Raw genomic sequence first — 16313 nt, forward strand, 5'->3', positions numbered from 1 at the left:
GGGGCAGGGGAGGAGGGTTGGGATGGAGTGGGTAGGATCTAGGTGAGAAGGATGTTGGATGGGAAGGTCTGGAGTGGTTAGCTGTGGGAGAGGGCCTTGCAGAAAACACTAAAACCTCCAAAAGTCTGAGAGGCTACCCGCTTTCCTGGCTGAAGTTTCCAGAATCCAGAACATTAGTGAAGGTGTGGCCCGAGGTCAGCCCCGCCTCATCCTCTCCCGGCGGAAGTTTCGGGGAAGCTACCGGAAGTCTTCGTGAGTGGGGCGGGGCCTGTGCAGCGGCACAGTGGGATCGATATGGCTACCGAGGGCGATGTGGAGCTGGAGTTGGAGACGGAGACCAGCGGCCCGGAGCGGCCTCCCGAGAAGCCACGCAAGCATGACAGCGGTGCAGCGGACCTGGAGAGAGTCACCGACTACGCGGAGGAGAAGGAGATCCAGAGTTCCAATCTGGAGACGGTGAGGTTGGCCGTGAGCGTGTCTGGGCGGGCTGAGAGCTGAGGGGCCTCTCAGATTGTAACCGGAATCCTGGCTCCAGGACGGGCTTCCTGTCCGGTTGGCGAGAGGAGTCACGAGGGAAACCGTCACTGGAGCCCGCCGCTTGCGAAAGGGAGCTTGATGGAGATGGTGTTTAAAGTGGCCCTAAGGTGCACAGAATTGAGTTAAACCTAGGCCTTGGTTCCTGATACACTCGTCATGTGAATAGACACACACAACCCGCTGCCCGCTTCTTACACCTTTTTAGATTATTGGGAATTGTGGGTGTCAGAGCGGTAAGGAGATCTGTTTTTCTCATAGGCCATGTCCGTAATTGGAGATAGACGGTCCCGGGAGCAGAAAGCCAAACAGGAGCGGTAAGTCTTCCGTAGGCAGTCAGCCCTACCAGTTCCTCACTTCCCCCCAAACGAAAATAAAAGCTATCGTTAAGTGTTTGTACCTTGTACCGTTCTTCAGCTCTGTCACCGATTTCTATGTGTATGAAGTTTACAACCTTACTTTCTTGTTGGTGGAAGGAAAGGCCTGACAGCACCTGCTGCCTGCTGTAAAGACTAAAGAGGGGAGGGGATGGGGATGTTAGGTGAGGGCGTGAGAGTCATTTTGTATTTTCACTCAGCAGTGTTCGTTGGGAGTCATTTATTTGTAAGGCACAGCTGAGAATGAGAGTTAATGGTGGAGGTAGAGAATGAGGACTAATGTACATGAATATTTGCAGGGAGAAGGAACTGGCCAAAGTCACCATTAAGAAGGAAGATCTGGAGCTGATAGTGAGTAGTAATGCCTACCTAGCCTATGGGCAGAGCTTACATTGGTTAATTGGGGTTGTTTACTGAAACAAGTCGAGTCAGCAAGTCTTGGTGGCATTTTAATGCCCCAGAAGAAACTTAGGTAACATCGTCGATCCTTTTCCTGCAGATGACAGAGATGGAGATCTCAAGAGCAGCTGCAGAACGGAGCTTGAGGGAACACATGGGCAACGTGGTAGAGGCTCTTATTGCCCTGACCAACTGATTTGTGCTTTCTCAGACCCACTCATTGGATTATTTTATTTCAATAAAGATGTAGCCTTTTTTTTCTCTTTTTTTGCAGTTATATCATCTTGGATCGAGTGTTATGTATATTATACTGTATTTTATTGTGGGAAACTTACATGTTGGAATATAACTGAATTTAAGCAACTCCCCTCCAGCCCCAGGCGTTAATGAAATCATGTGAAGGATCAGTCTAGAATGGTACCTCATGACCTCATGTTCACATGTAAATACTGGGAAGCAGGTCAGGGTCATTCATCTGACTAGCCTTCAGTAGTATTTAGGATATATTTGGAATCTCAGCAAGGTTGCTGAAGCCCATGGCATGGGTCTCTAGGGTGGTTTATATACCACCAATCTTGTTCGTAAGACTTTTGAAAAAAAAAAAAAATTTTTTTTTTTAAGAGCACACAGTGGGTGTGTGTCGTGGCTGAACTTGTTTCCCCAACTGTAAAATGATATATACCTGATAGGTTGTTTTAAGAACTGAGGAGTTGGTGAATGTGAAAAGCTTGGCCTAATACCTGCCTCACAGTGGACACTCAGATAGCAGCTATAAATGTGTTCTTAAAAGAATTTCAGTGTTTTATTCTCATTTTGGCTCTAGGATAATTCTTAAATTGTATCCCTCTGGTACACACATGTGACATCTTTATGTGTCAGAGGACAGTGGGAGAAGGAGAAAATCCCAAGCAGGCTCTATCCCCAGTATGGATCCTGACATGGGGCTCAATCTCATGCTTCTGAGATCATGATCTGAGCCAAAATCAAGAGCTGAGTGCTTAACCATCTGAGCCACCCAGACACCCTGTTCATAAGCCCCGTAAGAGTTAGAATTTAGGTACTGAGGTGGAAACATGGTTAAGTTCAAAAAAGATATCAAAGCTTAGGTCTTATGCAGAATTAATCTATGATTTTATTTTTAAAGATTTTATTTATTTGAGATAGAGAGAATGAGAGCGAGCACGAGAAGGGGGAGGGTCAGAGGGAGAAGCAGACTCCCCACTGAACAGGGAGCCCAATGTGGGACTCCAGGATCATGACCCAAGCTAAAGGCAATCACCCAACTGAGCCACCCAGGTGCCCTAATCTATGACTTTAATTTACGAAGTTGATTTAATTGAATTCTGAACTGCCACAACACTATATCTTACATTCCATTTCCTGGAGACAAGACAGTTTTATTTTAAGAGTTGATTATCCTTTGGCCAATTCATCCTTACTGAACTTGTTTCCCCAACTGTAAAATGATATATACCTGATAGGTTGTTTTAAGAACTGAGGAGTTGGTGAATGTGAAAAGCTTGGCCTAATACCTGCCTCAGAGTGGACACTCAGATAGCAGCTATAAACGTGTTCTTAAAAGAATTTCAGTGTTTTATTCTCATTTTGGCTCTAGGATAATTCTTAAATTGTATCCCTCTGGCACACACATATGACGTCTTTATGTGTTTATTACCTCATAGTAATTTATATTCAGATTTTTTAGGACATGAAAGATTTGTGAATGTTTCTTCCAGTGGGGCACTTAAAAGATGGTAAAAAGACCTTGGCCGTCTCATCTCTTTATGTAATTGAGAAAGAGCCTCCCCACTGATGAAATGTCATTCCTTATAACCCCTAGGACCCTAGTGCTCTGCCATGTGCATGGTGGTTATGTAATAAATATTAAGTGCAAAACCACCGAATTTAACTCTAGTTCAATGTCTTTAAATTACAACTTGGAGAACACTATACCCTCCTTGATACATATAAACTGGCTGTTTATATGTAGACATATAAACAAGTAAGTACTTGGTTTTCCCATTTCATGGGTCAACTTTTGTTCTAATACAGCTGTATTTTAGAGAGCAAAGAATACCATACATATATCTGCTCATGGAGTAAATCTGGGTGCCACTTAGAGTACAGACTATCCAGTGTCTTAGTTTGTTTCTAAGATCAAAGGTGACAATCAAAATGCGAAACACTCTTTGCTCAATAATTCTTTGCTGTCTTATTTAATAGGTAGATTCTTGTCAGTCTGCACATTTTATTTCCAGTATCATAAGAAACCTCTTGGTGTAGGGTTTTTTAAGATTATTAGAGGGAGAGAGAGAGAAAGCAGTGGGAATGGCATAAGGAGAGAGAATCCAAAGCCAACTCTGAGCTGAGCAAGGAGCTCAACGTGGGGCTTGATCCCACGACCACAAGATCATGACCTGAGCTGAAACCAAGAGCTGTACGCTTAACCAACTGAACCACCCAGGCACCCTTGGTGTATGATTTTTTTATTTCTTGACACACACACATAAATGGATCAAAAAATATGTTCACCTAGAAAAACTGACTTCAACCAGAAATGCAAAAACAGGTATCTGTGAGCTTAGATTTACTACAAGGTAGCATTGTCCACTTACATGCCCATGTTTCTAACCCAAGCTAAGAGGCTGGAAAAAGAAATCTGGAATAGTCCCAAGTGAATTTGGGAAGGCAGAGTAGTGATGAAATGTAGATTTCTCAGAAATGGTTTTAAGTGGGGAGCCTCTGATCCTACCTGGATAGTGCTTTTCTGTGGGTTTCTCAGGATGAGTCCAAACCTCACAAAGCACCTTCAAAGACTGGGTTGCCCAGTGTCACAAGTATGGCAGTAGGTCCAATAGGCTGGATACAGGGGCCATGTAAATAATGGTAAAAGCAAATCAATGACCAGATGCTGAGACATTGCCTGTGCCTCACAGCTGGAAGTAGTTGAACTCTAAGTAGTTTTCCGCTTCTTGGCAGATGGTCGTTCAAATACATCTCGTACCCCAGCTGCCTTCTGTTTAAAAAACTTTGTGTTCTGGGCACTCTCTTGGCCCCATGCTGAGTCAAAAGAGGTGGTGTCCTGATCCACAAGGTGGGTGTACTTGGTTCGACCAGAGCGCCCAAAGTTCTTGACCTGATCAAGGAAGGATAGATGATGAGTTATACCACCAAACATCAAGTCCTCAATACATAACTTTTCTCTCTCATGTTCTTAAGGTAACCCATACCTGCATGACTTTGGGAAGAATGGTTTTGTTGAAGTGATCCTCCAGGGTAGGTGCACTGAAATCTCTCTTGTATACTTCTTCATCCTCATCCTGTAAAAAGAGTCTTATCAATCTTGTGGTTTTCATTACCCATACATTCAAACCACTAATTTATTAATCTCTACAACAAGGGATACAAAGAATGAGGGTACTAAACCTATTCAAGAGCTTACATCTAGTTGAGGATATGATACTCCTTTCTCTTTGTGTTGTCTTTTTTTTTCTTCCTAAATGTGGATGTTTCCTGAAGGTTGGCTATATTCTCTCTGCACCCAGTATGTTCAGTCATATGATTTCAACTCTGTAGAAGCCTCTCAAATCTCATCCTGAATTTTCTACTGCCCACTATATAGTTAGCTTGGATATTCTGTTGGGACTTCAGACTCACATTTAAAGTGAAAATCATTTCCCTAACCTTTTCAAATTGGCCTCTTTCTGATTTAACTTCTGTTAATAGGGCCAACATTTTCTCAATTACCCAGATTCAGAATTTATGTAAACTTTGTGCATAATGAATTGCCATTTACAAATTCGAATTCCCTGGGTTATTATAGTTTTTCTTAGAATCAACCTTACACACTGCCACTAGACTAATGTTTCTAAAACATACTTTTGTATCTCTGCCTTGCTCAAAAACTTCTGGTGATTGTTTTGTTAAATATGCACAACTCCTCCTCTACAGTAGTCAAGGCCAAATACCATAAAGCTGTAATCTACCTCTCCTTGCCAATTCCCTTTACAGATGATGCTTTTTGCCTCCACTCCTAGTCCCTTCACCTGGAATGTCTTCCTACCTGAACTCAGAAAGGCTACACATCTTAAATGTGCCCTCCTTCATGTTATCTCTCTCCATCTCCTACAAAGTAAAACATCTCCCTCTTCAGAAGTCCCACAGTATTTTCACTCATCCTTATGTCATAGTATAGTATATATGGCCTTAGCCCCAATTTTAGGTTGCAACCCATCTGAGAGTAGTAATTTTATATCCTATAGCAGTGTCAAACAGTAGTACTCTTGGGGCTCCTGGTTGGCTCAGCTGGTAGACCATAAAACTTTTTTTTTAATTTTTTTTTTTAAAAGATTTTATTTATTTATTTGACAGAGATGACAAGCAGGCAGAGAGAGAGAGAGAGGGGAGAAGCAGGCTCCTTGCTGAGCAGAGAACCCGATGTGGGGCTCGATCTCAGGACCCTAAGATCATGACCTAAGCCGAAGGCAGAGGCTTAACCCACTGAGCTACCCAGGCGCCCCCCCCCCCTTTTTTTAAAGAGAGGGAGGGGGAGAGAGTGAGTAGGGAAGGAGAGGGAGAGAGAGAATCCCAAGCAGGATCCACACCCAGAGGACAGCCCAACGTGGGACTTGATCTCACAACGCTGAGATCATGACCTGAGCCGAAATCAAGAATCGGACACTCAAATGACTGAGCCACCCAGGTGCCCCTAGACTATGCAACTCTTAATTTCAGGGTTATGAGTTCAAGTCCCATGTTGGGCTCTGCATGGAGCCCACTTAAAAAATGAGCACCTGGGTACAGAAAGGCTTTAAAGGTAAGAGTTTTTGTGAGATTTACTTTTCTCCTTGTTAGAAGCTGAGTCCCTCATTTAATCTCAGAAGGTATTTTAACTTCATTGTCCTTATATGGATGAGAAGAGTTCATTGAGTATGTGCACTAAAAGACTTTTACATAACTCTTTACTTATGTATCTTAGCTAGCAATGCACTGTTTCTCTCAGAAGCTTATTAAAGCTGCTCAAATGTGTAAGCAATGAAACTTTATGACTTTAAAGCAGTAAAGAAATAATTCAATCTCCAGTGACTCCAGTCTAGAAAACTACATGAGCCAGGACACTACATTATAAGCAAACATTTCTGGCTGAATAGACTGAAATGGATTTTGGAGGGGAGTAAGGAACCTTCCACTGAAGTTTAGATTTTACGGCTATCTACAGTGAAAGGCAGGAATCTAGCTGCAGTAGGGACTTTTAGGGTTTGACAGTACAGCATTTAAAAAAACGAGTCTGCTTTTTGATTCAAACTCACATTGCATCAGGTAATAATTTAACAAACCATATGCTATTACAGTAATATGTGCAATCAATTCTCCGATTCTCTTTCTTGACATCTCTCCATTAACAAGTTATCACTGGTATAATCTAAATAATTTGGAAGAAGTTCTCATCACTTTATACAGGGTTAACAGATTGCTATTTTGACCTTGGTCTTTATATGAAGAACAAAATCTTGATGGTATTATACATAATAGTTAGATAATAAACCATTTTTTTTGGTTAGTCAGGCTTAATCACTTTCTATCAGCTCAGAACGAAGTGAATTAAATTTCTGCCTCCCAAATATTTGCATGAACAGAATTTCTTACTTGGCTATGAATAGTGACCTCTAATTAATTTTAGGGATGTAAATAGTCTTTGTCAATATAATTCACTATCTCTCTTTTTAGTTCCTCAATTCTTCTGTTATACCATTTCCTCCTGAGAGCTGGGGCCAAAAGAGAGAAAAGTTGCTGCTACTTCTAAAATCCTGTTGCCAGTGCTTTTTCCTACTGGGTTTATATTCTTCAGAGGCAAAAAGCAAGTAAGAAAACTGATCATTGGCGAGTAGAAGTAACATCTCAAGACAGTTTATTCTTGGGGGGAGAAAAGAACTCAAAAGTAGTAAGTTATTTCTACAGCCCAACCTTCCCACTCCATTTTCACTTACCATGAAGAAGGCACCCCGGTGATAATACTTCTGTAAGAACTTATATTTGCCCTTAACAGCTTTGTTGGTAATAACTTTGCCATTTGCCCGAAGCTCAGCTCGCCTCTCTTCCTCAGTTAGGTTTCGCATTCGTTCAATTTCTGCCTTCTCCTTCTCAAGCCTGTACAGAGAACAAAACTATTTATTAGTATCATTCCCGCCTCAGAGACACTCAAATTATCTGAACACAATGGAGTCTCATCTCCTTTTAAGCATTATTCACTCTCTTTAATTATACCTATTGCCTGTTAGGAATTAAGATCAGGAGCCCAGGGGTGCCTGGGTGGCTCACTGGGTTAAAGCCTCTGCCTTCGGCTCAGGTCATGATCCCAGGATCCTGAGATCAAGCCCCGCATCGGGCTCTCTGCTCAGCAGGGAGCCTGCTTCCTCCTCTCTCTCTGCTTGCTTCTTTGCCTACTTGTGATCTCTCTGTCAAATAAATAAATAAAATCTTCAAAAAAAAAAAAAAAAAGATCAGGAGCCCAACAAATAAAAAAGGTAAGGTGGTCTTCATTATTGAAAACTTCCAGAAGTTCATTCTAGCCTTTATAAGGTTCAGACATACTATTATGCTTGATTTTGCAATATTAGTAACTCCCCTTCCCTAAAAAGCCTACTTGGCTTTTAAAAAAAATCAGGATTTAACATAACTTTGTTCACATTTTATTGGTATTTTTAAAAAGTAATTGTATATGTACTTAGTATCACAAACCAAGGGTTACCATCATTAATTAGACTGCAGTGACAAACCCTGGGGGGCGGGGGGGTCATAGATCCTCTTTCTCCAGAAAAACACAAATACACGTAATTTTGTATACAATTTTAAAGGGTACATGGACTCCTTCTTGAAACCCAGGATTAAAAATCTTAGAAACTGCAGGCTGAGGACAGCGTTTTCTATTGATGGTTTCCCTTTGTAATCTGGGATTACCCTCTCCTAGTAATTTTCAAGAATGGGTGATGCAGCTCAGAACTGATTCTGCTCTAACAATAGTGACTGTGGCGAATTATTTGAAGGGCCACAAATTCTTCACCTCAGAGTATGCATGCCCCTTTGGCAGAAGTGACATGTGAACCTTAAAAGACCTTGCCAGTTTCCACTTTTGCCCTCTTGGAATACTGTCATGAGATTGTTACATAAGAAAGCCAATCTAGCCCACTGAAGAAGTAAGGCAGTTTAGCATTAACTACTGGACATGTGAATGAAGTGATTTTTGGACACTCTAGCCCAGCCAATCCTCCAGTTGGATGCAACTGCATGGGAGAACCCAGGTGAAACCAGCAGAGGAACTGCTTAGCCACCTCGAAAACTGTGAGGAATAATCAATTGTTCCAAGTGACCAAATTTTGGATTGGGTTTTTATGCAAGAACAGATAACTGATTAATAGTGCATAACGTCTGTGTGTCTACTAGAAAACTACAGGGAGTATCGGCTGATACTCTATCACAGAGAAATACTGACAAAGTGTTTCTTTTCCATGATTTCATTGTAATAAGGCACATTCCAATTATGGAAAACTCACTCAATTGCAGGAACCATAAAGAAAGCTGGAATGGAACTCACAGTCTATGTTGAGCCTCAGAGGTACCCCACCAGGAACCCATCCCATTACTGATATTAAACTCTAGGTCCATCTTATTACTCACGCTTCTCGATCTTCTCTGTCCCTCTTGATTCTCTTTAGCTCCCGAACTTTCCATGCCTCATATTCTTCCTCATCATTTTCATCATCAGTATTGAGAGCATCCAGTGCAGCCAGGGACCGCTTGTTCTCCTCCAGCTCTTTCTTGGTCTCCTCTTCTACAATCTAGGTAAGGAAAACAGTTCACCTATTGGATTTCCTTATTTTCCTCAGACAAGCCTAAGTACACTCTGCCTCGTGTGCAATCGCCAAAGCCACTCCCAGTACCTTGAGTGTGTACTTTCGCCTCTCCTCAGCCATGCGTTTTGCTTCCTGCTCCAGCTCCTTCTGTTTCAATGCTTCAGCCTCACGTTCTTGAACTGTTACTCGGTCCTTCCTGTAGCACGAGAGTCCTGTTAATTGCCCAAAGCCCTTAGAGTGGAGCTCTTTATCCTCTTAACTCAAGTGCCATCCAAATCAGGCAAAGCCCAACAATCGCTGGTTCTATTTTTTCGCAAAGAGTCAAAATTGGGAGTCATCCCAGGTATTCAGAGCATTAAAACTCCATTCATCTTTGAGAACTGCCTGAATAGCAAGAAACTGCTGGACTGTAAGTAGTAGGATTTCTCGTCATTAGGAAGGGATTAGTAATTCTCTCTTCAACTTTCATTTTGTCCTTTATAGGACCATGGGCAGATTATGTGCTCTTTAACTGGAAAGGGAGATGTGAAAACAAACTCAGGCTCTCTGTTAACACCAAGATATTCCACAGCAAATATTCTGCACAGGTAGGGAACTAGGCAGATTTTCACTCAGTGCTGATACTTCAGAAGAGCATGAGATAGAAAAAAAGCTTCTATCCTGAGACCTGGAAAGTAGTAACTATGTGGATTCAGGCCTGGTTTGTGAGATACTTACTTTCGAATGAAGACAGGTTTAAGGCGAGGCTCCATTTCATCTTCACTGTCTGTGTATTCTTCATACTCAGATTCTGATTCTGACTCCTCCCCAGAACGTCCCTCATCTTCCACCTCCATGACTTCCATCTCTTCATTTTTTCTCTCCTGTGCTCGCTGACGCATCATGCCACGGCGTCGCTCTATTTCCTGTCAAGTCACGGGTCCAAATCAGTCAACCCAATGACCTATGTTCTAAGGCAGCTTTTTATTTTCCCTTCATCGCATTTAACAAATTCTGATAGGAGTAAATACAATTTACATCATTTTATTTTCAATTCTATCTCCAACAAATAGGGAACCTTAGATCAGAGTTCTGCCAAAAGCAGCAAGCTTATTGCCTTCGGGAGCTCAACAAAGGAGAACAGCTGCCCAACTTTTTCTTGGGCCTAGAAAGAACTTCCATTTTCCTTTTTTATACCTCATCATCAATTTCTTCTTCTTCTTCTTCACTGCTATCTTCTCGTTCCATGCGCCACGCATCTCCTTCCACTTCTGAGTCACTTTCCCCTACCACTTCAGGTTCCACTATTTTCCGATGTCGAGCCAATCTGAAAAACAGCATCTTCAAGTGTAACACCAGTGTCACAAAATGAGAGAGCATCAACCACATTTCCTTAGTCATAGAGCACCTAGAGGTTATGTTTGCTTTTATTAATACTGAAGCCTGAGGTGCAGATAAAAGAAAACAATTCAAAGTGTCAGAGCAAATAGTCAGGCTGGACCTAAAACCTTAAATGTAAGCTGAGGCATCATGAGGCACTGCAACAAACATATAGGTGCACTGGCATGGTTTTATAGCTCCAAGTAGTTCAGTTTCAACATTAGATCACACTGGGTTTCTTTTCGGCCGACGTCATTATGTTTGTGAAACTGAATTTTGGGGGGCTGTATGAAAAGCAACTACTGCATGCAGATCAATATGGAACAGGAAATGAATGACAGTGCCAATCTGATTCCAAGGTCTGAGAAGTAGACAGTGTTCCAGAGGCACATAGACCTCACTAATAAGTAATTACAGTTATGTAAGAATAAAATAAAAGTGTTTTTTCTTTTATGTGTATTATATTTTTCAAATGGCTTTAAATGTTAGGACATGACTATTTACTGAATTATTTGGATCTAACTACTTAATAAAATAAATAGAACTGTGTAGGTCTAGGAGCTCCCTGAGAAAATTCCCAAGACAATATGAACTGTAAAGTTTGGGATCTCTGGTCTACTTTGTAAGGTAATGTCTCAATCAACCACAACATACCGAATCCTTCACTGGAGGTTCCCTTTACTACCTGAGGCCATTCATTCATCAGGCCCTTTTTCCTGCTTTATTGGTGTCATTCCCCTCATTAGCCTTTAGGAGAAGTGAGTGAATTAAGTCAGCTTCTCAAATTTTAAGACCTCCTCTGCCCCTCAACAATCAACTAATGGTTTGTGTTTTCTATTCCCTTAGTGAATTAATTAGGGTTTTTGAACCAGAGGTAACCTGCTGTTTACTGGCAGCTACTTGCTGTTTGAATACTTTCGATCATGTTATTTTCCTGATCCCTTTGTGCCTCAGCTTCCTCATTTGTAAATTGGGATAATATATACCTCATAAGGTTATTGGGTAGATTATAGAAGAATTAGTAAATGTACTTGGAACAGAGACTGGCACATAATGAGTATTGTGCAAATATTAGCTATTATTGCTCTTGTTATTAACTAACTTGTGGGGGTTTAGGTCCAAGGAAACCTAACACTAGTCATTACCTCTCCTCCACATCTTCACTAATACGGTTCTGCAAACGCCGCAGTCGAGGGTCACTGGATGAATCCTCCTCCTGTTCCTCAGGCTCTGCTTCTTGTTCTTTGGCTTTCTTAATGAACTGAAATTCTTCATCCTCCTCATCTGAGGACTCCATAGGGGCATAGTCTGGCCTCTTTCCTGACACATAGCGTTTTACCTTCACTTTCTCCATCGAAATTTCACCTGGGTGATAAAGATAACTTATTATGTTTCAGTAGCCTCTTTCCCAATGTCTTTCAACCTCTGCCTTTGCAGGTAGAGCCCTATTCCTGGTAAACAAGAGTTCAAGCAGAAGAAGAGAGCCACTATCCAACCATCTATTTGTTCATCTATTGGTGTTTCCAGATAAGACGAAATCACAGGAAAACATTCTTGTGAATACCAACCCTAATGATAAAGAAGGTGAGCCTGAATACAATGACGTGGAGGAAGACAGGCAGTGAAACAACAGAAAAAATTCCCCCCAGACAGGCAGACTACATCCATCACAAATTCATGCTATTCCACCTCAACTATATCCTTAAGGGAATTATTTGTAACAGTGCCCAGCACACAAGGGTGACTTAGGTGGGAACAGAAAATTAAAATGTTGCTCAATCCCTCTTTTAGTTCTTCTGGAATTTTCTATGGCAGCCTTTATATCACCATATAACTCAAGCTTTTAATCTTATCTATTTCTACCTTTTCTTTTAGCTTATGTCCTATCAAACCTCCAAGATTACATCTCTCTCTCTTTTTAAAGATTTTATTTATTTGAGAGAGCGAGCAGGTGAGAGATAGAGAGAGAGAGAGAGAGAGAGAGAGTTACGAGAAGGAGGAGGGGCAGAGGGAGAAGCAGGCTCACTGGTGAGGACCCTGGGATCATGACCTGAGCAGAAGGCTGCTGTTTAACCAACTGAGCCACCCAAGGGCCCCAAGATAACATCTTGTTTACAAATAGTAACAATTCCTGTGAATAAAGTGAAAACTAACCAAAACATTTTATAAGATGAATATAGTTTTGATAACCAAATTGGACAGTTCAAAGGAAAACTTTACATGAATTTCTCTTAATAAACATACATTAAAAAGTACTAAGTAACATAATAGCAAATTTATTCCAGCAATGTAAAAGTAAACAAAATTCTAAGCCATCATGACCTCAAGGGATTTAGCTCAGGACCACAAGGATGGCTTAAGCTTAGAAAATTAATGGGAAAAAACACAATATACTATTTAAAGTTTATATATTAAAAGTCATATAATCTTAACAATAATCATTATGCTTAATGATAAAATATTAGAGGTATTCCTTTAAAAACCAGTAGGCATCTTTATGTTGTCTCTAACACACCTTCTAGTCAACGTTTTATTATGGTTCTAATTAGGACAATAAGAAAAAGAAGAAAGGGGTGTCTGGGTGGCTCAGTCAATTACGCATCTGCCTTTGGCTCAGGTCATGATCTCAGGGTCTGGGATCCAGCCCCGAGTCAGGCTCCCTCTCTTCAGGGAGTCCGCTTCTCTTTCTCCCTTTCCCCCTCCACTCCACTCATTTTGTCTCTCTCTCAAATAAATAAAATCTTAAAAAAAAGAAAAGAAAAAGAGATAAAAGGTAAGGATTAAAAAGGAAGAAGTAACTGTCAAAATTTGCAGACTATGATTATCTATGTAGAAAATACAAGATAACAAAAAGGCAAGCTAAAAAATGAATTCAGGGACAATACTAAATAAATGCTGGATATAAATAAGTGTACCTATGCATTAGCTACATAAATTAGAAAATAAAGTTTAAAAAATACAATTTACAGGGACGCCAGGGTGGCTCAGTTGGTTAAGCGGCTACCTTCGGCTCAGGTCATGATCCCTGGGATCGAGTCCCACATTGGGCTCCTTGCTAAGCAGGGAGCCTGCTTCTCCCTCTGCCTCTGCCTGCCTCTCTGTCTGCCTGTGCTCACTCTCTCTGACAAATAAATAAATAAAATCTTTAAAAAAAATACAATTTACAATAGTAACTAATCTACAAGATACCAAAAATTAAATTCAACAAATAATGTACATGGCTTTTCAGAGGAAAAATATATAATTATATTGGAAGATACAAAAGATCTAAATAAATGGAGAAATATATCATATTCAAGTATGAGAAGATGGCAACTGTGCCCAAGTTAATCAATAAATGCATGACCTATAATTTTAATGCAATTCTGTTAACAGTAGTCCCCAGGCTGATTCGAAAATCACATGGAAGAAAAGGAGGCCAAAAGAACCAAGACCGTTCTGAAGAACCAGCTGAGGCTGAAGACTTTAACATACCTCAGCAAAGAAGATACAAAGGTGGCAAATAAGCATATTTGCTTCAAATTATATGTTGTCAGGGAAATGCAAAATGAGATACTACTGCACATGTATTAGAATAACCAAACTACAGAGCTCTCACAACACAACTGCTGGCGAGAATGTGGACTAACAAGAACTCTAATTTGTTACTGGTGGGAATGCAAAATGGCACAGCCACTTTGGAAGACAGTTTGGTGGTTTCTTATAAAACTAATCATACTCTTACCAAGTGATCCAGCAATTGCACTCCTTGGTATTTACCTACATGTTGAAAACTAATGTCCACACAAAAACTTGCACACTGGTATTTATTTCAGCTTTGTTCATATAACTGCCAAAACTTGGAAGAAACCAAGATGTCCCCTGCTAGGTGAATGAATGAACTACGGTATGTCTACATGATGGAATATTATTCAGTGCTAAACAGAAATGAGCTATCAAGCCGACATAGAGGACACTTACAAACATATTACTAAGTGAAAGAAGCCAATTTGAAAAAGTTATACACTGTACAATTCCAAATACATGACATTCTAGAAAAGGGAAAACTATGGAGACAGTAAAAAGACAGGTGGTTGCCAAGAGTTGGCTTGGGGGTGGGATGAATAGGCAGGGCACAGAGTATTCTCAGGGCAATGAAAATACTGTGTGTGATACTGTTGTAATGGATGTATGTCATTATACATTTGTCTAAATCCACAGAATACACAATACCAAGAGTGAACCTTAATGTAATCTTTGAGTGATTACGATGTGTTAATGTAGGCTCATCAAATGCAACACATGTATCACTCTGGTGGGGGATGTTGATAATGGAGGAGGCTATGCATGTGTGGGGGCAGAAGATATATGGGAATTGTGAACCTAAAACTGATCTAAAAAATAAAGTCTCTGGGCACTTGGGTGGTTCAGTTGATTAAGAGTCTACCTTCAGCTCAGGTCATGATCTCAGGGTCCTGGGATCTAGCATCGGTCTTCCTGCTCAGCAGGGAGTCAGCTTCTTCCCCTCCCTCTTGCTCAAATAAATAAATTAAAATCTTGGGGCACCTGCGTGGCTCAGTCAGTTAAGCATCTGCCGTTGGCTTAAGTCATGATCCCAGGGTCCTGCTGCTTCCCCTGCTTGTGCCCTCCCTCTGTCAAATGAATAAATAAAATCTTAAATAAAAAAACAACAAAGCAGTGGAGAATGGATGGGCTAGTCAAACAATGGAACAGTAGGGGCAGTTGGTTAACCATAAGGTAAACAGTAAAATTAGATCTCTGACACCACACACACACCCACAAAATTCCAGATGGATTAAAGACCCATCTGTGATAAACACATCTTAAACAATTACATCCCTACTGGATTATAAGCTCCTTAAATTAGATCTGTCTTGCACAGTTGTATATTCAATCCTGTTTCGTATACACAAATACTTAAGATGACAGAAAGTAATTATAATGTGAGTATCTATGATCTCAGTACAGGGAAGGATTTCTTACAAAATATATACAACAGCACAAGCTATTAAAGATAAAATTGATAAATCTGATAACACTAAAATTAAAAATGCCTATGAAACAAAAGTGCCTATTAAACAGAATTTAACTCCAAATTAAAGTGAAAAGACAAGTCAAAAAAAACCAAGACAAAATAGGAAAAAGATATGACAGATTTAGGATGAAGAAAAATTAAGTATAAAATGGGTAAATGACAAAAACAGGTAATTCAGAGAAGAGAAAAACTAAAGAGCTGATAAATGCATGAAAATTCTTGTATCACTAGTAATCAGGGAAATGCAAATTAAAATGAGATATTTCATAATTAGATTGGGCAAAATTTAAAAATCTGATACAACCCAAGTATACAGATGAATATATGGGAAAATACAAACTCTCAATGCTCTCACAACGCATTGTGGAGAGCAAGTGGAAATAGCTATTTAGGTTGATGATGAACTTTTAGGAGTCTACCCCAGAGAAATTCTTACACAGTGCACTGAAGAGACACGTTTAAGAATGACAACTACAGTGCGTGTCTTGCTAGCTCAGTTGGTGGACCATGTGTCTTGATCTCGGGGTCATGAGTTTGAGACCCATGTCTGGGGTAAAGATTACTTTAAAAAAAAAAAAAAAAGGACAACTATACTGTTTATAATAGGAAAAAAAAACCCCACAACAACTTACTGTTCTTTAGTAAGGAATAAACTGTAGTTTAATTATACAATGGAATTTGTAAGTAGTTAAAATGAATGAATTAGCTCTGTATGTATAAAAGGATATCAAAAGCCACTTTGAATTTAAGGAAAAAGGC

At 40.3% G+C, this 16313-nt stretch overlaps 2 protein-coding genes across 3 annotated transcripts; one reads left to right on the forward strand and one right to left on the reverse strand.

Moving 5' to 3' along the window:
• The first annotated feature begins 16 nt into the window (after positions 1 to 16).
• On the forward strand, positions 17 to 12361 carry LOC111138940 (huntingtin interacting protein K). 2 transcript variants are annotated; one of them, XM_022490975.1, is made up of 5 exons: positions 240 to 456; positions 796 to 851; positions 1211 to 1262; positions 4530 to 4586; positions 11957 to 12361. In XM_022490975.1, the coding sequence occupies exons 1-4, from the start codon at positions 295 to 297 to the stop codon at positions 4575 to 4577; spliced, it is 318 nt and encodes a 105-aa protein (XP_022346683.1). In that variant the 5' UTR covers positions 240 to 294; the 3' UTR covers positions 4578 to 4586; positions 11957 to 12361. The 2 variants fall into 2 exon arrangements, with proteins under 2 accessions (XP_022346674.1, XP_022346683.1); XM_022490966.1 differs by lacking the exons at positions 4530 to 4586; positions 11957 to 12361 and adding an exon at positions 1411 to 1577 and having other exon boundaries at positions 17 to 456.
• LOC111138903 (microfibrillar-associated protein 1-like) lies at positions 3731 to 11913 on the reverse strand. Its single transcript, XM_022490886.1, has 8 exons — positions 11665 to 11913; positions 10337 to 10466; positions 9878 to 10065; positions 9248 to 9356; positions 8985 to 9145; positions 7298 to 7457; positions 4541 to 4630; positions 3731 to 4446 (listed from the first exon to the last, which is right to left on the reverse strand). Exons 1-8 carry the CDS (start codon positions 11871 to 11873, stop codon positions 4264 to 4266), a joined length of 1230 nt encoding a protein of 409 aa, XP_022346594.1. The 5' UTR covers positions 11874 to 11913; the 3' UTR covers positions 3731 to 4263.
• Positions 12362 to 16313: the final 3952 nt, after the last annotated feature.

The sequence above is a fragment of the Enhydra lutris genome, unplaced genomic scaffold (assembly GCF_002288905.1).
Source record: "Enhydra lutris kenyoni isolate GAN:26980312 unplaced genomic scaffold, ASM228890v2 scaffoldscaffold4, whole genome shotgun sequence".
NCBI lineage: Eukaryota > Metazoa > Chordata > Mammalia > Carnivora > Mustelidae > Enhydra > Enhydra lutris.

Coding starts and splice junctions, on each gene's coding strand:
- LOC111138940 (XM_022490966.1), top strand. CDS start 295: ATGGCTACCGAGGGCGATGTGGAGCTGGAGTTGGAGACGGAGACCAGC. Junction 457..795: donor AGAGTTCCAATCTGGAGACG/GTGAGGTTGGCC, acceptor TTTTTCTCATAG/GCCATGTCCGTAATTGGAGA. Junction 852..1,210: donor CAGAAAGCCAAACAGGAGCG/GTAAGTCTTCCG, acceptor GAATATTTGCAG/GGAGAAGGAACTGGCCAAAG.
- LOC111138903 (XM_022490886.1), bottom strand. CDS start 11,873: ATGGAGAAAGTGAAGGTAAAACGCTATGTGTCAGGAAAGAGGCCAGAC. Junction 10,066..10,336: donor AAGAAGAAATTGATGATGAG/GTATAAAAAAGG, acceptor GTGACTTGACAG/GAAATAGAGCGACGCCGTGG. Junction 9,146..9,247: donor GGCGAAAGTACACACTCAAG/GTACTGGGAGTG, acceptor TTCCTTACCTAG/ATTGTAGAAGAGGAGACCAA.